General features: G+C 43.9%; 1 protein-coding gene across 3 annotated transcripts in view; it reads right to left on the reverse strand.

The window, feature by feature from the left end:
* The window catches only part of LOC149446100 (EF-hand calcium-binding domain-containing protein 6-like), an 86,779-nt gene that overhangs the window by 17,917 nt on the left and 44,514 nt on the right, over positions 1 to 24,348 (reverse strand). For all 3 annotated transcript variants that reach the window (XM_089653089.1, XM_089653090.1, XM_089653088.1), the window contains 7 exons: positions 20,487 to 20,606; positions 17,547 to 17,689; positions 10,247 to 10,392; positions 6,765 to 6,958; positions 5,452 to 5,559; positions 4,109 to 4,174; positions 1,273 to 1,383 (listed from right to left, as the gene is read on the reverse strand). In XM_089653089.1, the coding sequence (XP_089509215.1) occupies positions 1,273 to 1,383; positions 4,109 to 4,174; positions 5,452 to 5,559; positions 6,765 to 6,958; positions 10,247 to 10,392; positions 17,547 to 17,689; positions 20,487 to 20,606 (888 nt within the window). The remainder of the gene's footprint in view (positions 1 to 1,272; positions 1,384 to 4,108; positions 4,175 to 5,451; positions 5,560 to 6,764; positions 6,959 to 10,246; positions 10,393 to 17,546; positions 17,690 to 20,486; positions 20,607 to 24,348) is intronic.

The following is a 24,348-nucleotide window of genomic DNA, read 5'->3' on the forward strand; positions in this document are numbered from 1 at the left end:
TTCATGGAGCCATTCACAGCATTCTCAGCTCACTTCTACTGATCTCCTGCATCCTCTTTCCATTTACTTCCTGTCTATATGAACTCCAGTGATGGCTGCCTGATGGGAACAACAGTGGACCATGTTTAACAATTTATGCTAAAAACAGAAATATATGTGTAAGCCTCAGTGCCTACGCCAAGGCACCTCTGTGTACTGCAGTCCTAATGCTATAATTTACAGAGTCTCCCATGTTGCGTGTTGTGCATTGCCCTTCCATGGGCACCTTACTGCAAAGGCTGGTTATAGATTGGGTTGGTTGCCACATCTTTGAACAGTGTACCATACCTGTGTGATGTGTGTTGAAATGGCCACTTGTAGTCTCCATCAGAAACCTGGGTGACAACACATAAGCATAATTGGTAGACAGAGACAGAGCGTTGTCACCCTATAACAGGAAGTGCCTGAACAGAGACTTTCCTGGCGGGATCATCAGGGTTCAGTTTCTTTTTTTATTCCATTTACAGTAGATACAGTCCATGCATACCTTGTGCATTGTATTTATTATTTAAGGCAACACATACCAGAGATGTTTTAAATGAAAGATGCAGGTTTAGAAATATTGGAAATGGTTTTTGAAATGACAATAAGGTGTTGAAGCTTACCTAAGAATTTAGTAATTGTCTTTACATCCACTTTAAATGCCTAGGCTTTAGGGCTGTCATAGAGATCCTGTCTTTGCTACACAGTAATATGGCACAAAGCATGCAGCCAGTGAAAAGTCTGAATTCCCATTCTGTGTCAGTGATTCAGTGAGTATTGAAGGGTGGATGAAGATCACAGCCCTGAAGTCAGATCACACATTTCTATCACTTGGGTTCCCTTTAAAGTATGATGTTACATCGTTACATAGGCTGAAAAAAATGGTCCATTGAGTTCAACCAATAGGAAAAAATTGATAATTAAATAGATTAAAAACCTGCATATACAGAACCCTTATCTCCAGCTGATCCAGAAGAAAGGAAAAAAAAACCCATAGCCATTGCAGAGTCTATCAGTATTTTAGAAATATGACTTTCAAAATTAAAAAGTTTAAAAAGTTTGAACTGTCATGCTTGAGTTTGACCAGTAGAGGGCAGTGTCTCACCATTCTCTGTAACAATGGATACTTTGTATTAATCGCCATAAATATATATTCAGTAGATAAAATGCTCTTCATCTGCCAATCAAAAGTCTTGTCTGCTGACAGCGATCTCTTATCTCTCAGGGCTGGTTTGCCATTTCATTCTTTACCTGCTATTGAACTTGGCCATGAAGTCCAGGTATCTGATGGCTCCATGATGATCGACTGGAATTCTCTCCAGTAAGTAGGCGAATTCTTCATCTGTCACCTTGATGTAGAACCTGGGAGCAGAAACACAGAACATGAGGTCTTCTGGATCAGAGCTGGGAGCGGCCTAAAGTGAACTAGTCTTAGAGGAATACCTTCTCCAAGTAACAGCTTAAAGTGTAACTCTAGCCACAGCTGTGAAGGGTTAGAGCCTTGGCCACCTTTTTATTGATACTTGTTTGGAGAATTTCCATCACTTTTATGTCAATAGCTGTCAACCTCCCTTCACTTTTTATTGGGATACAAGGTGAAGGTTTGCCACAGACAGCAATAAAAATCTGACAGGGGTTCTAACCTTTCTACACTCCATGCATCAGCTCCGCTTTCTCCATAATTGAGGACCTCATGGGGCCGGAAGGAAAAGACCGAGGAGGAAGAGGACCGTGTTTGTCATGTGACCGGCCTGAAGACATTGGAAAAATGTAGGTATACGAAGAAGAAGCAACACATACATGCCAGGGGGCGCTGTAACACATTGTGATGCTGTGATGCGCATTGTGATGCATTTGTGCCGTGTGCTGTTTTACTTTGGAGACATGCTGTTTTCAGGGGTGGACTGACAACTCATGGGGCCCCCGGGCAATAGGGGATCATGGGGCCCCTGTGTCCTTGCCCAAACTCAAAAAAGCCTATGAAAAAGGTACCAGGGGCATTTCATGGGGCCCCCTACTGACCCTGGGCCCTTGGGCAGTGCCCGAGTTTCCAAATGGTCAGTCCGCCCCTGGCTGTTTTGTATCTCTGTTGTGCAGAGGGATACAAAGCTGCATGTCCATGCTGACAGGAGAGAGACCACTGTTTACATACAGGTCTCTCCCCTATCAGCTTTACCAATGATCGCCAAGTGCTGACCAAGAATCACCGGCCGGGATCCGGTGATTGACGTCTAATAGCTGCGCGGGTAGGGTGGTGTGCGCGCACGCGCCTCCTACACAGAAATGCAAATTATGTATACTGTATATACGTGACTTTGCGCAGCCATTCTGCCCTGTAGCAGTACTTCTGCTATAGGGCGGGTGGCAAGTGGTTTAATTATCAATGGGATATCTAACATTGCCGTTATATGACAGGTTTCCTTAAAGTGGTATTAAATTCTCTGCGTTTTTTTAGCTTATCACATTGAGAGCACGGCAGAATAAACATTTATCAGTTTATTCTTTGGTAAAGTTCCTACCCCAGCACTTGCAGTTTACAGCTTTCAATACTTCTGGCTCCTGACCTCTCAGTACTGCTTCCCTGAACTTCCAGTCTTCACAGGAAATGGATAACAGGGGGCAGTGCAGTCCAGCACACGGAAGTGCCTTGGCATCCAAGGCTATGGGGCTATGTGCTTCTATTGATGCACACAGTGTAGGGAGACAATTCTAGTCCCGACATGCAAGGGTGGCTCCATAAGATGCTGCAAGAGAAAGGAGCCACCCTGAAACTGTAAACCTGGGGCAGCGGTCAGTTATGGCACCACCCTAAACTGGAACATAGGCAAGGATTAATCATCTTAATACCACCGTATATAAATATAAATATATATATATATGTCCTGGTCAGGGGTGGACTGACAACTCATGGGGCCCCCGGGCAATAGGGGATCATGGGGCCCCTGTGTCCTTTCCCACACCCAAAAAAGCCTATGAAAAAGCCAATGAAAGGTACCAGGGGCATCTCATGGGGCCCACTACTGAGCCCGGGCCCTCGGGCAGTGCCAGAGTGATTGAATGGTCAGTCCGCCCCTAGTCCTGGTATAGAGGTGGTCATACCGGGATCATGGTTGAGGCTACGACCATGATCTCGATATCGTTTTTTACATCTAGCGATTCTGCACATTGGATTTCATCACTTCCGCTTTTGGTTTGTTGTAAACAAGCCACTGATGCTTTAGAGGCCAGAGGATAACTCCGGGGTCTCATAGACCCCAGATCTCTCCCTAAAGAGGACCTGTCACGGCCCATGCCATCACAAACGATGTTGTTCATCCCTTGTGATGGCAATAAAAGTGATTAATAAATTAAAGGTCCAGTGTAAAAAGTAAAAAATAAAATAGATAATAATAGAATAAATGTTAAGCGCCCTGTCCCCCCGTGCTCACACACAAAGGTGAATGCATGCGTCATTCCTGTACACGTATGTAAACAGTGATCACACCACATGTGAGGTATTCCCGCGAACATCAGAGCGAGAGCAATAAATCTAAGGCCAGACCTCCTGCGGAACTCTAAACTGGTAACCCTGTAAAGGCTTTTAAAGTGTCGCCTATAGATAATTTAATGTATCCAAGTTTGTCACACGTGCACAGTTTCAAAGCGTGACATGTTTGGTGTCTATCTACTCGGCATAATATCATCTTTTATGTTTTACCAAAAAGTATACTAGGATAAAAAAGCTGCATACTCAGTAAGCGATTAAAATCAACTGCTGAAGTGTTATACCTCTTTGTGCCGACTGGACACACCTTTGTGGCCGCTCGGCGGGTGGGTCTTAATGCCCAGTTGCCACATACTGTATATCTGGCTTTGTGTAAGCAATTTACTGTGCTCTGGCAGGGATTGGTAAGCTCCCGATACATACTTGTGATCAGGAACTTTCCAATCATGTGACCACTGTGACAGCCAATCACAATGGGTACATGATCCGGACGCCCGTCCCCTTTTGTAAAAGGCCGGGAGGCGGTTGTCATGAAGGGGTGAAACAAATGAGGGTTTAATATCACTTTGATTTGATATAAATACATTTCACTGTATAAATTACCTCCTCTCCAGGATTCCTCTGAAGTCTTGCTGACTGATTACACCCAGGTTGTTGGTATCGGCCTTCCTAGGGGAAAGCGAAACACATTGGATTGAGACTTGAATCTTCTTACAGTGAACATGATTGGATAAGTTGTATTAGCTTGGTCTAGTCAGGAGAACATCCCCATAGCCATCATCCTGAATGGCACCCCAAACACACTAAAGGCAATGCACCCACATTGAATTCCGCAATGCGTGACAACACATGGTCTTCCAATTGTGCTCCTGCGTTGTCACCATGTCACATGAACTTTCGATGGAGACTACAAGTGGCCGTTTCAATGCACATTACACAGGCATGTTCTGCTGTTACCACCATCAGGGAAATCTGCTCTGCAAAACCCATTATTCTGATTCAACTACAGGATGATAAACCTTATCTCCTATGATGTATACAGCTATACCACATGGTGTTGAATTTATCCCTTGCATCGGGTCAGATAGTTTAACTCAATGAATAAACTCACATGTTGAGGAAGCCAGATGAGGAAACCCATTTGAATCTTCCGTTTAATGGCGAATATTCATAGGTAGAAAAACGTTAATGTTGTAAGCCTCATGGAAGATGTATTCAGGAAGACAGGATACAGTGGAATGATTACAGAGAGAGGCAGGGGGAGGAGTATACGCAAGTACGGTGAGAGAAAGAGCTCACCTTAGACAGAAGGAGACAGCCTAAAGACATAGAGCAATGATAAACAAGTGATGGTCACAGAGAAATAATAATAAATAGTGTAACACAACACCCATGCACATTAAATGTCATCCAGTTAGGGTTTACATTTACTTTAAAGCAGAACACCAGCCAAAAACAAAAAAATCAAAAGAATGCAATTCTGAAAGAATAGAATTCTTGAACGATAAAATAACAAAACAGCTTTTGTTACAATATTCACCTTCAGTCCAGAGATTTCCCTACAGTAGTTTGTGCTACTAGATGCCCTCAGTCTGATTGCCAGCATCATTCAACCTACTTCCTCTGAGCCCAGGTCCTCATGGACTCTCCCCCAGCCCATGACCGGACAGTAGCAGGAAAAGCAGCACAGTGATGAGTTCATCTCTCTGTCACTCTGATCTCTCCTCCTACCAGCATGCTCCTTGTCAGCATATGAACTGACTGGCTGCTTGTACTGCGTCTTCCTCTCACACTCCAGCCCTGCTGTACATAAGCTGATACCAAGTCACATTCAGGTAATTAGATTTCTTGCATTTAAAAATACAAGTAATGATGTATTAATGATTACAGAGCTGTAATTGTCATTTATATCTGCCTGAAGTTCAGCTTTAAAAATACACACTCACCTGAACTCATCCAGGAGGGCGCTGAAGTCAGCATGGAAATAATGCAGCAGTTTCTCCTCCAGGGCCCTGGTAGTGGACGCTGAGTTTACAGAGAGTCTGTGTGCAGACCTGAGCATATCAGAAAAGCTTTGTCAGTTTAAAATCCATTTACTAAAATGTTTCAGAATTTCATCACATTCTGACTGTGGAATGAAAATGACAAGCTTCTTCAAAGAATGAAATCGTTACCCCCCCTATTCAATGCAAAAAGTGGCTTCCACCATCCCTGCAGTGTGGTCCTATGTCTGCCTCGCCCATTATGAGGGGCTCCCACCATCCTTGCTGGATTTTTCTTTATGTAAACCAGTGCATGCCTTTATCTAGCCCTTGGGAATTTCACCCACAGATATGAAGTGCTATTCTTCCCACTGATACCAATGATGGGGCAATATTCCTTCCACTAACACCAATGATGGGGCAATATTCCTTCCACTAACACCAATGATGGAGCACTATTTCTCCCATTGATATTGACGATGGGGCACTATTGACACCAATGATTAGGCACTTTTCCTCCCCCTGACACCAACAATAGGGAACTATTCCTTCCACTGATAGCAATGATGAGACACTATTCCTTCTACTGATACAGACTTTGGGGTTTTATTCCTTCCACTGACACAAATGATAAGACACTATTCCTTCTACTGATACAGACTTTGGGTTTTTATTTCTTCCACTGACACCAATGATGAAACATTCCTCTCACTGATACCAATGATGGGGCACCATTCCTTCCACTGACACCAATGATTAGACACTATTCTTTCCATTGATACAGACGATTGGGCACTATTACAACCACTGATATCGATAATAAGGTGTTATTCCTACCACTAATACCCATTATGGGGCACAATGTCATTTTTTTATTCCCACTAATCACAGTCCGGCTCCCCTAAAGTCTGAAGGACAGTAAACTGGCCCTTTGTTTAAAAAGTTTGGGGACCCCAGTTTTAAACCATAGAGAATGTAACAGGAAGAGCTGGAACACTCAAAACTCCCAGCTGGCCAAGTACAGTGTTGAAAATTTGGGCAGGGTGGTCTGATTGTCCGAGTATCCAAGACAAATAGGAAGGCAGGGGGTGACTACCAACCAGATTTTGGGTGGACTGAGCCTTTATTGTTAGAAGGTAACTCTTCTTTTGCTGGAATATTGATATAAACCATCTATCTACTACACAGCCTTTTGCAATTTAATTCAGCTCCAGTCTACATATCCTATAGATTCTCCGTTTACACCACTCAAATATTTCTACTAATTGTGACCCCACCTGTTTTCCTTGCTCAGGATTTTGTGAGTTCTTCCGCTCTTCCTTCTTGTCTGAGTACGTTGTAGAAAGTCCACATAGTCCACATCAGAGGAATTCTCATCTAAACCACAACGAGCGAGGAAATGACCCAACTGCTCCCCAGTGAGATGGAGCTGGAACTTATCCAAAACCTTAAGGAAATCTTCTCTTGAGACCTGGTGGAAAGCCAGATTATTCCAGCTAAAAACTGTATTTTCTTTATCCCAACACCAATACCAAGACATTGAATCAAGGTAAAATCTCAATGCCAAAGAAAAGAAATAGATTTCACTGATTTTAGGATACACTTTATGGCCAAAAGTATGTGGAAGCCTGATCATCACACCTATATGAGTTGGTTGAACACCCCATTCCAAAACCATGGCCATTTATATGGATTTGCCCTCTTTGTGGCTAAAACCTCTTGCACGCTTCTGGAAAGGCTTTCCACAAGATTTCGGAGGGTGTCCATTTGTGAGGTCAGGTACTGATGTTGGATGAGAAGACCTGTGTAACGGAACCGACCCCAGTCTGCGATTGGGCACTTCCATTAGAATACCGCTTCCCCGTCCAAACACCAACCACGGACACCATAGCCGACCAAACAAGACTAGACGACACCAGTCTTGAAGTAAACCAGGAAGTAGACTAGTTTATTTTAACACAGATACAAGATATATACACTCAGGGGACAATCCCTCCTCCCTGCATAATGACACAGGGCAGGGCAATCTACATTTAGTAACAAGAGACACACCAACAGACAGTCCCATCAGGAGGGAGGGTTGCTGGAGACACCCCCCACTAAGCTAATACACATAAACACATACATCCCATAATAGTTTGTTCCCAAGCCAGACACAATAGAACAATGGGATGCAACCACATGGCATTAAACAATCAACAACCCCCCACCCCAATATTAGGACAGATCACCCTGAACCCCTAACAGGCACAGGGTTCCTTACACATAAGAGGTATATGGGTAGCTGAGACAGGGGTCTCCCCACCTCTCCAAAGGGAGCTGGGTTCCATCGACCCCCCCAACCAAAGTGACTCCTGTCACAACCTGGTTCACAACTGGAATTCCAGTTTGTCCCAGAGGTGTTCAGTAGGGTTAAGGTCAGGGCTCTGTTCACAATATTCGAGTTCCTCTTTTCCAAACTGGTCAAACTATGTATTTATGTAGCTGACTGTGTACACAGGGGAACAATCATTCTGGAACAGAAAAGGGCCGTACCAAACTGTTACCACAAGATTGGAAGAGTGCAATTGTCTATAATGTCTTTGTATGCTGTATTGTCAACCCTTCACTGGAAACCCTTGATCTCAATAATTTGGAGAGTTTTCACATACTTTTAGCCTGATAATGTCAGTTTTGCGATGGAGAGTCATGGGAATAACATAGGGCACAAAATACAGGCAAGATCCAGATTGTTAATATAATAGGTGGAGGCTTTATGATAAATCTTAGAAAGTAAGTCACTTGAGGGTTAGGGACTGATGTGAATATACAGTATATATGTAAAGTGCTGCGTAAATTGACAGCGCTATATAAGTACCTGAAATAAATAAATAAGATAAGTACATAGAGCTTGAGGACTCAGTTGTAGTCACAGTGGTGAATGAAGTGTAAATTGGTGAAAACTAGACAATTTGTTGATAAAAAAAAAAAAACCCCATTGCATTGTGCACATTTGTGGATTTTATTCATTGTTTTAAATGTGGCACTTTTCAGATGCATTTTAGGTTGTTTTAATTGTGTTACTGTGCGATCCTGAGAGAAGATACTTGTTGATGGAAGCTTCCCCAAAAGATTCAGCAAGCGAGATTTTTTCGAATGTAAAAGTATTAATGTAGACTTAGAGCAGCATAAATTATTTGCAATTTGGAAATTTGTACCAGTTAGCTAAATGCATCTTCAAAAAATGTTTTATAGATTAATGGTAAACTGTGTCATTACCAAGAACAGATTTCTCCATAGCTAGTACAGTTCGCTGTACTATATTTGAATGCTTGTTGGTGAAATCATGCACCGTGAACTCACAGTTGGGTATATTTGAAAGTGGTCCCTTTTGAGAAACACAGAAAGGACCATGGACCCATCATTTGACCATAAAGTACTGGGCTTCTAGCAAGGGAACATCTTTTGTGATTTGCTTTTTAACAATAAAGTTCTTTTTTATATTGCATGAGGAGAAGCGGGTTTCGTTTGTCCACCAAAGTGGTTATTGGATTGCCAAAGGCCATTAGTTTGAGTCCACAGCCAGACATGAGAGGGAAACTTGGATCATGAAAGTAATAAGTAGAGTGATCATGCATGACCACATACTGTATGAGGGCAGAGAAGTCTATATGTTAGAGTACTTTATACTTCTTATACTTTTTATTTTATTACTTTATAACAAAGATGTATGTGTGAGCGGGAAGGATGATTTGGAGGGTAATGAAGTCTTTTATTCTGCTTATAGCGATCATTGATACACTTAGTATTGAGCAGTTCAGAGATTAGAGCAATCTATTCTTTACATTCAGTAGAAGGCCTGGGCATTCTGTAGAAGACCTGGGGCACTTAGTAGAAGACCTGGGGCACTTAGAAAAAGACCTAGGGCACTTGGTAGAAGATCTTGGCCACTTGGTAGAAGTGCTGGGGGTACTGATAGAATACCCGGGACACTTGAGAGAAGACCTGGAACACTTGGTAGAAGACCTTTGTCACTAGGTAGAAGACCTAGAGCACTTGGTGGAAGACATGGGACATCTGGTAAAAGACCTGGGGAATTCAGTAAAAAACCTGAGACAACCTGGGGAACCTGGTAAAACACCTGGCTCATTTATTAGAAGACCTGTGGCACTGGATTGAAGACCTAGGGAACTCATTAGGAAACCTTGGGAACTCCTTAAAAAAACCTGCGGCACTCATTAGCAGACCTGGGGAACCCATTAGAAGATTTGGGGCACTCAGTAGAAGACCTGGGTCACTCATTATGAGGTGTGGAGAACTTGGTAAAAGAGCTGGGTGCCAGGGTATAGCAAGGTACCTACTATGAGCCTCTCTGTGCCCAGCCTCGGCATACCTATTTGGTAAAATGGCATGACTTTGCTTGTAGGACTCTAAGGTTGGCTGTTTGACTTGCTTTGGATGGAGAATGGTAGCAAAAGACAGTTGGCCTAGAAGCACAGAAAGTATTAATCTTACTAAAGAAAATGGAGTTTCTTCCCACCAGCCTCCAATGAGATCAAACTCTCTGGTCATCCTGGAATCTGATTGGTGGCCTATTGGAGTAATTTCATTTCTATTAAGTCCAACGTGATACAGCTTGCCTACCTTGTCTTAAGCATTATTTTAAATGGTGGCAATGACAATGCCAAGGAACACACCACTTTCAAATGATTTTGATAATATTGTCCATGATGTTTCTACATGACTTGGATGACTCTTCAAAGAGGAGACACCAACTCACCTTGTGGGTCCTCTCTGGATCACACACCAGGAATTCGGCCATCATGGCTCGAACCCCCTCTCTGAATCTCTCCTTCAACCACTTCTCAATGCTGAGCGACAACTTCCTCTCATTTCTTGATCGCGATCCAACCCCTGTACTCATTTCTGGCAAAACAGAATGTGTTGTTAGAGACAATGAGTGTGTTCTGGAGTTCCTTTACTTCTACAAATCAATTTGAAGTGTGCCCTAAAATGTATCAGGTTGGTTATTATGTGGATATTACTCTAGTTCTTAGGAAGAACACATTAGTACATCAGACTGAAAGAATTTAGCAGTCATAAACATGCGAGAGGATAGTAGGGTATACTAATCTATATCTCTCATCACTACCTAAAAGGTCAGTTTTAATTTTTACATATTTACTGTAACATATTTTCATGACTGTATTTCACATATAGATTTGCAGATTCTTCTTGACATATAAATGTCCATATGAAAATTGTTGTTGCATTAACAACTTCTATATGCCCTACCGTCACTTCCCTGTTGTAGTTGGGCAGTGTGTCTACATATGACTCTATAGTCCAATAAGCACCAGTCTGACCACAGATCACAGTACACTCCATAATCTAACAGACCTGGTCGGACATACTCTCTCTAGTAAGACACGCCCCTTCACTAGGAAAAGACACACCCCGCACTTTCCCAGCTCTACCTGTCTGTGTGTGGACGTATGTGATGGGTGTATGTCCTTAACTTTGGATAACTAATGGGTCAGAATTTCATTCCATTCATTAATTCGGATGCACATTACGCCAGTCGATATTGTCCAATCAGCTCATGCCATTTCTCTTGGTGTGTTGGACTAGCGTCTGAAAATATCGAATCCTTCCGATTTCAATCCATCTGATTCGATAATATATCAAATATATAAAAATAAAAATAAATCCTCCTGCTTCCCAGTAACCCCCTTAAGTTTATGAGTTGCAGCAAGCACCCAACAGTGTTCCCGCCAGTGTTAAATCAAAATTAAAATAAAATATGACACTGCGCTACTCAAAAAATAACTTAAAAGTAAACACCCTACAAAGCACTTAAAAACAATAAGTACAGTGAGGAACAGAAGTATTTGAACACACTGCGATTTTGCAAGTTCTCCCACTTAGAAATCATGGAGGGGTCTGAAATTCACATTGTAGGTGCATTCCCACTCTGAGAGACAGAATTTAAAAAAAAAAAATCAGGAAATCACATTGTATGAGTTTTAAAGAATTTGTCTTGCACTGCTGAACATAAGTATTTGAACACCTAAGAAACAGCAAGAATTCTGGCTCTCAAAGACCTGTTACTGTGCCTTTAAAAAGCCCACCTCTACTCCACTCATTAATCTAACTTAGTAGCACCTGTCTGAGCTCTTTAAAGACACCTGTCCACCCCACAGTCAGTCAGACGCCAACTACTACCATGGGCAAGACCAAAGAGCTGTCAAAAGACACCAGAGACAAAACTGTGGACCTCCACAAGGCTGGAAAGGGCTACGGGGCAATTGCCAAGCAGCTTGGTGAAAATAGATCAACTGTTGGAGCAATTGTTAGAAAATGGAAGAGGCTAAAGACGACTGTCAGTCTCCCTCGGACTGGGGCTCCATGCAAGATCTCACCTCGTGGGGTATCACTGATGATAAGGAAGGTGAGGAATCAGCCCAGAACTACAAGGGAGGAGCTGGTCAATGACATGAAGAGAGCTGTGACCACAGTTTCAAAGGTCACTGTCGGTAGAACACTACGCCGTCATGGTTTCAAATCATGCATTGCACGGAAGGTTCCCCTGCTCAAGTCATCACATGTCCAGGCCCGTCTGAAGTTTGCCAATGACCATCTGGATGACCCAGAGGAGGCATGGGAGAAATTCATGTGGTCAGATGAGACCGAAGTAGAACTTTTTGGTCTAAACTTCACTCGTCGTGTTTGGAGGAAAAAGAAGGATGAGTTGCATCCCAAGAACACCATCCCTACTGTGAAGCATGGGGGTGGTAACATCATGCTTTGGGGGTGCTTCTCTGTGAAGGGGACAGGACGACTGCACTGTATTAAGGAAAGGATGAATGGGGCCATTTATTGTGAGATTTTGAGCAAAAACCTCCTTCCCTCAGTCAGAGTATTGAAGATGGGTCGTGGCTGGGTCTTCCAACATGACAACGACCCGAAGCACACAGCCAAGGAGTGGCTCCGAAAGAAGCATATCAAGGTTTTGGAGTGGCCTAGCCAGTCTCCAGACCTAAATCCAAAAGAACATCTTTGGAGGGAGCTGAAACTCCATGTTGCTCAGCGACAGCCTCGAAACCTGACAGATCTAGAGGAGATCTGTGTGGAGGAGTGGGCCAAAATCCCTGTTGCAGTGCAAACCTGGTCAAGAACTACAGGAAACGTCTGACCTCTGTAATTGCAAACAAAGGCTTCTGTACCAAATATTAACACTGATTTTCTCAGGTGTTCAAATACTTATGTTTAGCAGTGCAAGACAAATACATTCTTTAAAAATCATACAATGTGATTTCCTGAAATTTTTTTTTTAATTCTGTCTCTCAGAGTGGGAATGCACCTACAATGTGAATTTCAGACCCCTCCATGATTTCTAAGTGGGAGAACTTGCAAAATCGCAGGGTGTTCAAATACTTCTGTTCCTCACTGTAGTTGTAGTAACAGATAAATAATCACATAAACATAATAAACTTATAGTGATAAAATAACTACAACCAATAAAATGTGTATAAAGTGACTGACCAATAATTATTCAAAAAACTATTTGCATAATAAATAAATCAGCAACACAGTGAAATAATCAAACTGACTGCAAAGTGCTTCATAGTGACAAAATTGCACAAATGTACCAAAAAATTCAATAAAACCTCAAAGTGAAATCACATAAATAGTATAAAGTCCCAATATGTGCAATAACAGAATCTTCAATAATAATCTGTGAATCCACCAGTGACCAGCGCTTGTGCTCCTCCACCAGCTAGCATGCGCGCTTACCTCCAGCTCTGACCCAAACAGGGTCGTACACGCTTTAAATGAATGTACTCAGCTGTGTTATCCTCGGATGTCCCCTCCGTGATGTATCAAAGGATCCTCTTATATGGACCATACTTTCCACTTTTCCTGAGACTTTGAAAAGTATGGTTATAGTACTGTAATATTGCAGCTGTGGATTTGCTCATCCCCCGGAAATCCCGGAGCTCGGTGTCCACTCCACACCGATCGGTTTCCTTCTAACTGGATATAAAGAATATTACAGTAAGGCTCCATGTACACTGCAGCTGATAAACTGACGTTTAGGAGCTTTTCTGTGTTTTTTTCAGCAGCCCCTGAACTCTCCCATTTGGAAACTCGGGCACTGCCCGAGGGCCCGGGGTCAGTAGGGGGCACCATGAGATGCCCCTGGTACCTTTTTCATAGGCTTTTTTGAGTTTGGGCAAGGACACAGGGGCCCCATGATCCCCTATTGCCCGGGGGCCCCATGAGTCCGCCCCTGCTCCCTAATGTTTTCCTATGTATCCATGTACATATAGTCGTTTACAGTCGTTTACAGGCAGTTGAGTTTACAGTCTTTTTTTTAACGCACCAAACTTGCGTTCTGGAGTAGATTTTATCAGCGTTTCAAACGCGGCTAACCACGTTTATAAGCATTTGTGTTTGGAAATTTTTTTTAACTCTTCCATTTCCAGATGCTGTCCAGAGCCTTTCTTCATCATGAAAAATGCATGCAAAGTGTTTTCCCGGTACTCAAATGGACCCGGTACATCATACTTTGAGGTTTCGAATGAAAGAAAATATGTTAGACACTGCTGCAATAATGTCTGCACAGAAATGAGCTGGAACACATCCAAACACCACAAAAAAAAAAGACAGCTAATCTCAACACATACTGCTCTCTCTGCTTCTGCTCTCTCTATTTCTCTCAAAATGTCTGAAATAGTTAATTTTTTACTGTTTTTCAGGGCATTTTGGAAGGTCTCCTTATGTTATCTTTAAAAAACAGTTTTAAACGCAAACGCGGTATGTAAACGCGGCTAAACAGACGTTTTTTTAACCTACGTTTTCCAGCAATCAGTTTCCATTCTTCAGAGTGTTCCGTGTACATGGAGCCTAATATAAGCATACTTGTCAAAGTCTCAGGAAAAGTGATAAAAACATGAAAGTGACAGTGTAAAAAAATCAAATAACTAATAATTAAAAAATGTAAAAGTGCCCCCATGCTCGCGCGCAAAGATGAATGCACACATCAGTCCAGCAATCCTATGTAAGTGGCGATCGCACCACACCACACCACGTATGGCCGAAAAATTGAGAGAGAGCAAAAATTCTAGCACGAGACCACTTGTGTAACTCTAAACTGGTAAAAGCTTTAAAAGCAACACCTATGGAGATTTTTAAGTAGTTTGTTTCCATTTGTGTGCAATTTTAAAGCTTGACATGTTTGATATTTAATTACTCGGCATAATGTCATCTTTCATATTTTACCATACAATTGGATATTATATTGTTTTTTGTGCATTAAATACTGTGTGATATAAAAAAATTGCAACATCTACCATTTTATTCTCTAGGGCCTCTGCTTAAAAAATATATAATATTTTGGGGTTCTACGAAATTTTCTAGCAAAAAAATGCCAAAGCATCCCAAAACCCTTCAATAAATGATACTACTATACTGACTTCACAGCTCATGCAGATACGGAGCAGGGAAAGTTCCCTATGGATTACTAAAAAACAAAAATATTTGGGTACAATTTGCTAAATATTAACCTGTGTTCTGCCTGTGTAGGGCAAAGCAAAGCAAAACACTAACCGGAATCTGAAATACTAGGAATTTCTCAAGCATCCTAGCAACAGATGAGGGCAGCAGCAGTACAGGGAAGGTAAATACAGTACAGCATGCTTAAAGCAGTACTAAACTCAAAACATTGTTTAACCTTCAAGTGTTACCAGGGTGGGTAAATATCGATGATTTTTTTTTTTATAGAAAAAAAAATCTGATTTTTTTTAATTTAAATCGGAATTTTTTTATTTTTATCAAATTTATTTTAATAAAATGCTTTTGGAGTAAAAATATATCTAAAGATAGTTTTCTATTTAAGATACATTAATAATATAGTTATTCAGCCTGAAATGGAACTTAGTTATGTAGCATGAGCAGGGGCGGATTGACCATTTGGAAACTCGGGCACTGCCCGAGGGCCCGGGGTCAGTGGGGGGCCCCATGAGATGCCCCTGGTACCTTTTTCATAGGTTTTTTTGAGTTTGGGCAAGGATACAGGGGCCCCATGATCCCCTATTGCCCGGGGGCCCCATGAGTTGTCAGTCCACCCCTGAGTATAAGGCTGTATATTCTGCAATATGTACATTTTTGGAATACTCATTTAATGAATCCAAGCTCTGCAAGCTGAGATAACACGCACTGTATTGAGGCATTCACACAATTTCAGAGTAACCATGAGAAAAAACATGAAATAAAAGAATTTGAGTAGTTCTCCGGCTATGTGTGAGTAATCTATTAACCTAATATTGGTTCTGATATCGCTGTTTTACTAACCTGATAGCTTATTATTCTAAAAAGGAAATCTTCAATTGGTTTGCAAATATTAAAGATTCCAACTATCAGCAAGAATGAGTCGGATTCCTTACATTTAAAGAGCACCTGTCATTTTAGATCCATCATGGCAGCGCCTGTTAGTAGGCATCCACTCACCTGCTCCCGCCATGTCCCTTGCCTTGTTGTGTCCTTGCCTCATCACCAGCCATCCCATTAAAGTGAATGGGACCGTCGGTGAGTCAACAGCGGGTGAGAGGAAGAGCCACTGCGGGACAGAGATGACAGTCGCTCTTTAAAAATTATGATTTAAATCGAGCCTTTCCACTAGTGATTTAAATCAAATCCACCCTGAGTGTTACTAAACCCAGAACCCTGTATTCACTATATCTGGTCTCCCTGGAACCTGCATTCACTATATCTGGTCTCCCTGGAACCTGCATTCACTATACTTGGTCTCCCTGGATCCTGCATTCACTATATCTGGTCTCCCCGTACCCTGCATTCACTATAGCTGGTCTCCCAGGACCCTGCATTCACTATATCTGGTCTCTCTGGACCCTGCATTCACTATATCTGGTCTCCCCGGACCCTGCATTCACTATATCTGGTCTCCCTGGAACCTGCATTCACTATACCTGGTCTCCCTGGATCCTGCATTTACTATATCTGGTCTCCCCGTACCCTGCATTCACTATATCTGGTCTCCCTGGACCCTGCATTCTCTATATCTGGTCTCCCCGGACCCTGCATTCACTATATCTGGTCTCCCAGGACCCTGCATTCACTATATCCGGTCTCCCAGGACCCTGCATTCACTATATCTGCTCTCCCAGGGCCCTGCATTCACTATATCTGGTCTCCCACAGTGCACACAATATGGAAATGCAATTTGTTTAGTAAATATAAACTGCTAAATATGTTTTCTCTAAAACAGCAGTCTTGTAACTTCTATCAGTGTCCAGAGGAGCAGTGGTTAATCATGTAGGAGGAATTTCCATTCTCCTCTGACTGTCCTATGAGGCTGCATGACCCCTGACCCTCTGTCTGGACAGTGCTGATTGACCCTGTGCTGATCATATGCACTCTCCCGAAAATAAAAAAAACTCTCTAGCAATACACACCAAACTGAGCATGTGCAGACTTGCCACTGCTGCTCTGTACTATGGCAGATGCACTGGGGACAGTAGAAGAAGGGGGGATCAGAAAACACAGGATCAAACAGCCTTTTTACACAATGCAAAGGATTAACCCCTTAGGTTCCACAGTGAGTATAACAAGCGTGCTTCAGTGCATATACAGACTGATTGTACTGTTGTGTGTTCCGTAACACTTTAGGTTTCCCTAGACCTGAGATAAAGGTCAGACTTGCACGTTCTATCTGATGTCACTCAGAATCCAACAGTATGCTGGATCGATGCTGCGGAAGGTTCCTGATACTCATCAGCAGGGGCGGACTGCCCATTTGAAAACTCGGGCACTGCCCAAAGGCCTGGGGTCAATAGGGGGCCCCATGAGATGCCCCTGGTACCTTTTTCATAGGCTTTTTTGAGTTTGGGCAAGGACACAGGGGCCCCATGATCCCCTATTGCCCGGGGGCCCCATGAGTTGTCAGTCCGCCCCTGCTCATCAGTACTGAGGAAGTCGCTTGGATGAGTAGCGAAACGTCGTCATAGCATGACCTGGACACCTTCACAGAGACATTCTTAGTCTACTTCTCCTCCTACTTTGCTCTCTGTGGCTTTGAGACACTTTTTGCAGTCCGGAGAGCAGAGTGCTACGATCTTCATATACATCCTGCGCACTCTTTGCTCCTAGGTGACAACGCAGGTCCTCAATCCCCAGAATCCCGCTGTCTTCTCTGACGTATCTACAAAGGAAAAAAATCCCATCAGTGACAATAATTTGGAAACTCAATGTATATCTCTAGCCAGAAACTGAGAAATGTTGGATCTCCCATTACGTTTATTACCGGGGACAATGGTCAACAGAACAAAATGTGAGGGTGAATCCTGGTTGCTCAACCTACCTAGGAATGCCCACTCCTCCAGAGTGACACCCACTCATCAAGGCATTCTGATATTTGCATAACTCCTCCCACTGTTTGCATCAGGACTGAAGGCTCTTGAGAGGAGTACTGAGGCAGGGTGCTGTGATGTTTTCATTAGGCTATGTACAGCACCCTGCTGGCCCCTCCCACCAGCCATGATCTGCCTGTATTGCATAGAGAAGCATAGAGACGCAGTGATGATATCACTGGAGGTAAAATAAGGTAACAAAGCCAGAATGGTTTTATGTAAAAATTTAATAAGCATTTTAATGAGGGAGTGAGGGAGGAACCATCGAATAAAAAGGATAAGCAGAGTAAACTTTAGCTTTGAGCGGACAGCAATAAAAACCTGACAGGGGTTCCAACCTTTACCTATCATATCCAAAATAAAACAAAATTTGGTTAGAAATACACATTAACTGATTCCAATATTCAGTAAATGCTAATACTGAAAGAATATGTAAACCCAACATTTCATATTCCTGATATGTGCCTCCTCTACCATGTACTTGTATGAAAAAGTATCTGGTTCTCTTTGTACTGCTTTCTTCGTGTGAAATCCCTGATGATTCTGCCAGTCCCTCTGCTTACCTATTAAAAACTGACCACACTAGGCATGAGACCATAGCGTCATCAGTTCTCTAGCTGTACTGGGGACCCAGCCTGCACTCCTCCACTGATCAGATTTTACCTGGCAACCCCCTTCCCACCCCCGCACAGCCATTTACTGGAAAGAACTATGCGCTGCTGTAACCTGATCTGATCTGGGGGTGCAGAAAAAAAGTCAGGGGCCATAATGTCAACACTGTGTGTGAGTCACTGACAGTCTATCACAGTGTCACAACCTGGGAAACACTATTGTGTATTAGGTTGTCATTAGATTATGGTGAATAAACAGAACCTGTGCCCCCTTATATCAAATGTCCTTATCAGAGCCCCATTTACATCAGGTTCCCATCAGAGTCCCCCTTTACATCAGGTTCCCATCAGAGTGCCCCCTTACATCAGGTTCCCATCAGAGTGCCCCTTACATCAGGTGCCCCATCAGAGTGGCCCTTACATCAGGTGTTCCCATCAGACTGCCCCCTTACATCAGGTACCCCCATCAGAGTGCCACTTGCATCAGGTACCCCCATCAGAGTGCCCCCTTACATCAGGTGCCCCCATCAGAGTGCCCCTTACATCAGCTGTCCCCATAAGAGTGCCCCCTTACATCAGGTGTTCCCATCAGAGTGCCCCATTACATCAGGTGTTTCTAACAGACCACCCCTTTCATCAGGTGTTCACATCAGAGTGCCCCCATATATCAGGTATTCCCATCAAAGTGCCCCTTACATCAGGTGTTCCCATAAGAGTGGCCCCTTACATCAGGTGTTCCCATAAGAGTGCCCCCTTACATCAGGTGTTTCCAACAGACCGCCCCCTCACATCAGGTGTTCCCATCAGAGTGCCCCTTACATCAGGTGTTCCCAACAGACTGCCTTCTTACATCAGGTGTTCCCATCAGAGTGCCCCCTTACATCAGGTGTTCCCATCACAGTGCCCCCTTACATCAGGTGTTGCCATCAGAGTGCCCATTACATCAGGTGTTCCCATCAGAGTGCCCCTTACATCAGGTGTTCCCATCAGAGTGCCCCCTTACATCAGATGTTCCCATAAGAGTGCCCCTTACATCAGGTGTTCCCATCAGAGTGCCCCCTTACATCAGGTGTTCCCATCAGAGTGCCCTTACATCAGGTGTTCCCATCAGAGTGCCCCCTTGCATCAGGTGTTCCCATCAGAGTGCCCTTACATCAGGTGTTCCCATCAGAGTGCTCCCTTACATCAGGTGTTCCCATCAGAGTGCCCCTTACATCAGGTGTTCCCAACAAACTGCCTTCTTACATCAGGTGTTCCCATCAGAGTGCCCCCTTACATCAGATGTTCCCATCAGAGTGCCCCCTTACATCAGGTGTTCCCATCAGAGTGCCCCCTTACATCAGTTGTCCCCATCAGAGTGCCCCTTACATCAGGTGTTCCCATCAGAGTGCCCCCTTACATCAGTTGTCCCCATCAGAGTGCCCCCTTACATCAGTTGTCCCCATCAGAGTGCCCCTTACATCAGGTGTTCCCATCAGAGAGTGCCCCCTTACATCAGTTGTCCCCATCAGAGTGCCCCCTTACATCAGTTGTCCCCATCAGAGTGTCCTCTTACATAGGATCAATTATGCCCATCAGAGTGCTCCTTACATCAGGTGTCAAAAACAGAGTGCCCCCTTACATGGATAGTCCCCATCAAAGTGCCTCCTTACCTGCATCAATCTGGCTCATGAATCAATGGATGCACTCTCCCAGTGACCTGGGGGGGGGGGGACAACTAAAATCTGGGGGGGGGGGGGCACAGCCCACCCCAGCACCCCCCACCTCCCCCAGCTCTCTGAGCTCCTTATGCAGCTGAGAACAGAGGGTATGTGATCACTTATAAAAAAGGAAAAGAAAGTGTTTATAATTTGTTTTTATATCTATACACAAATGCTTTCCCTTTCATTTCTGTTATAAGCTGAATGGACTGTGTTACCAGGTGAGGGTTGACATACTGGAAGCGCGGCCAGGAATATGGGCCTGCAGGTTGTCTTACCGCTGCCACAACTTCTGGAACTCTTCTTCAGCCATCCTTACACCCAGCTTGGACAAGGAGCTGTGGAACTCCGATGAGGTCAGGGAATCCTTTGGGAAAAGCTTCAGGAGTTCAAAATATCTGCAAAAGTTTTTAAGCACAGTGACCAGACATAGTTATTATATACTGTATGTATTGGATGTCTATATTTATTAGATTGTAAGCTCCCAGGCTCAGGGCCATTGCTACCCTCTTGTATTGGATGCCATTGTAACTGTACTGTTCCCCTTTATTATATAAAGTGCTGTGGAAACTGTTGGCGCTATAGAAATCCTGAAATATAATAATAATAATAATAATAATCCCTGCAGTCCTATTATGGGGAAAGCATTTTAACATAACATAGTAATTCTGTAATTGGAATGAACAAATAACAGTTTCAGCAGGTAAGCGATAACCCCTGGTTCACATATATGTGGCCGTGCGGGCTGCGTTTTTGCACGGGCACAAGAGCCCATTCATTTGAATGTACTCCCGTGCCCGTGACACGCAGGGAAGAAGTCCCTGCACTTCTTTGGAAAACGCAGCTCGCACGGGAACCTCGGTTCCCAGTACGGTTGCATTTTCCAGTACGGTCGACATGCCATTAGAACAAATGGCACCCGCCCACAGCTCCGCATTTATCTGTGCGGATCGGCAGCAGCACCACCCGCACAGATGTGAACCTAGGGTAAATGTAAAATAAATATAGGTGATGTTCCATAATCGGTGTTGTGGATGTTGTGGGTTACTTTGCAATTGATGCGCCGCAAAGTAACTAAGCTCGGGTTCACACCAATGTGGCGCGGTTGAAGCTGCGAATCCTGTGCATTTCCCGCACCGCATTGTAAACGCATTGTGTTCGTGCGATCTGGTGCAGGTGTCAATCATAAATTAATGACACCCCGAAACAGATCGCAGAACGCGATGTGATTGCCAGAAATTGCATCACATGGGAGAGAACACCTATGCGATGCAATTCAGGTGCAGATTTAAAAAAAAGGGTTCTGCACCTTTTTGGTACAAGATGTATGGCTCAAATTGCACCACGCAGACATTTGCATGTAATTCACTGAAATGCATGCGGGGTCCGCATAGTGAGTACCCGGGCTAAAAGACGCACTTTAACTCCAGGCTTCCCTTCAGTCTTGCAAAGTTGTAACAGCTCCTCTCCTGGACTGAAATGACTGACTCTGATTTCACTGCACACTGTGAGCTTCTCACAATGTGCATTGGAAGCTGCAGCAAGTCAGATAGAACCAGCCTCATTTCCTAGCTGGAGGACGTCCATCATGATATAGCGCTTTCCTCCCCAGCCTGGCTGTGCCTGGCCCCGCCCCTATTATCCATTGGATTTCAGTTCTTTCAATCACAGAATATTACCTAGAATGGTCTGCAGGCAACTACATCCTGCTTAGGAACATCCACTCCTACGGACTGACACCACCCATCAAGGCATTTTTATATTTCCATAACTCCTCCCAGGAGCCAGCCCACTGTTTGCATCAGAGAAGAGGCGCACTGTGTCCCTTACCTCCAATCAGCTCTCAGAACTCCCCTCACTGAGCTCTGCAGAATCACCTTCCCGCTCCCTTTTTTCTGAACTCTTAGACAAGCTTTGTACACTGCTCAAAAAAATGAAAGGAACACTTTGAAAACACATCAGATCTCAATGGGGCAAAAATCTCATGCTGGATCTCTATACTGATATGGACGGGGTAATGTGTTAGGAATGTAAGGATGCCCCATCATTTGATGGAAATGAAAATTATCAACCTACAGAGGACTGAATTCAAAGACACCCCGAAAATCAAGTGAAAAAATGATGCAGCAGGCTAGTCCATTTTGCTGAAATTTCATTGCAGCAACTCAGAATGGTCTCAGTAGTTTGTATGGCCCCCCCGTGCTTGTATGCGTTCCTGACAATGTCGGGGGAGGCTCCTAATGAGAAAATGGATGGTGTCCTGGGGGGATTTCCTCCCAGATTTGGACCAGGGCATCACTGAGCTCCTGGACAGTCTGTGGTGCAATCTGGTGGTATCGGATGGACCAAAACATGATATCCCAGAGGTGTTCTATTGGATTTAGGTCAGGTGAGCGTGGGGGCCATTCAATGGTATAAATTTCTTCTTCCTCCGGGAACTGCCTGCAAACTCTCACCACATGAAGCCGGGCATTGTCGTGCACCAGGAGGAACCCAGGACCCACTGCACCAGTGTAGGGTCTGACAATGGGTCCAAGGATTTCATCCCGATACCTAATGGCAGTCAGGGTGCCATTGTCTAGCCTGTAGAGGTCTGTGCGTCCCTCCATGGATATGCCTCCCCAGACCATCACTGACCCACCACCATAACGGTCATGCTGAACGATGTTACAGGCAGCATAATGTTCTCCACGGCTTCTCCAGACCCTTTCACATCTGTCACATGTGCTCAGGGTGAACCTGCTCTCATCTGGGAAAAGGGCACCAGTGGTGGACCTGCCAATTCTGGTGTTCAATGGCAAATGCCAATTGAACTCTATGGTGCCGGGCAGTGAGCACAGGGCCCACTAGAGGATGTTGGGCTCTCAGGCCACCCTCATGAAGTCTGTTTCTGATTGTTTGGTCAGAGACATTCACACCAGTGGCCTTCTGGAGGTCATTTTGTAGAGCTCTGGCATCGCTCATCCTGTTCCTCCTTGCACAAAGTAGCAGATACCGGTCCTGCTGATGGGTTAAGGATCTTCTACAGCTCTGTCCAGCTCTCCTAGAGTACCGGCCTGTCTACTGGAATCTCCTCCATGCTTTTGAGACTGTGCTGGGAGACTCAGCAAACCCATTGGCAATGACACGTATTGATGTGCCATCCTGGAGGACTTGGACTGCCTGTGCAACCTCCGTAGATCCAGGTATTGCCTCATGCTACCAGTAGTGACACTGACCCTAGCCAAGTGCAACACTAGTGAAAAACAGTCAGAAAAGATGAGTAGGGAAAAAAATGTCAGTGGTCTCCACCTGTAAAACCATTCCTGTTTTGGGAGTTGTCTCATTGTTGCCCATCTAGTGCGCCTGTAGTTAATTTCATTAACACCAAAGCAGCTGAAACTGATTAACAACCCCCTCTGCTACTTAACTCACCAGATCAATATCCCAGGAGTTTCATTGACTTGATGCTATACTCTGATTAAAAAGTGTTCCTTTAATTATTTTGAGCATCACTTTGAACTGATGTAGATAGTAGAAGATTGCAAATAAACTGGTACACCTTATGTAGGGAAGTTTGTTTCATCTCTGTGTATCATCTGAGGCCCGTCACTTCACTGGGTATATATAAGGGTTTATAACCACTTTAATTTATCGTACCAAAAAAAATAATAATAATAATAATAATCAATTAATGGTAACTTAAAGTAACTTAAATTAAAGTATCCTAAAGTAGATCTAACTCCCGGTTCACATATATGCAGCTGTGCGGGACACGTTTTTCACGTACACGAGAGCCCATTCATTTGAATGTGACACGCAGGGAAAGAAGTCCCTGCACTACTTTGGAAAACGCAGCCCGCACGGGAACCTCGGTTCCCAGTACAGTTGCGTTTCCCAGTGCGGGCGGTATGCCATTAGAACTAATGGCACCTGCCCACCGGGTCCGCAATTCTCTGTGCTGGTGGTGCGGCTGCACGGATTTTCGTGCACCACCCGCACAGATGTGAACCTAGGGTTATCGTGTACTGCGCCTTGTCTACCATTAACAGTTGTCTTTTTTTTGGTGTGTGCTAAAACACCCACACGTAGTCTATATCAGAAGCCATGTGATGGGGTGACAACACAGGAGCACATTTGGGAGAAAGGGATTGAGCGTTG

The sequence above is a fragment of the Staurois parvus genome, unplaced genomic scaffold (genome assembly GCF_062004578.1).
Source record: "Staurois parvus isolate SC_StPar_1 unplaced genomic scaffold, SC_StPar_1.0 ptg000697l, whole genome shotgun sequence".
Taxonomy (NCBI): Eukaryota; Metazoa; Chordata; class Amphibia; order Anura; family Ranidae; genus Staurois; species Staurois parvus.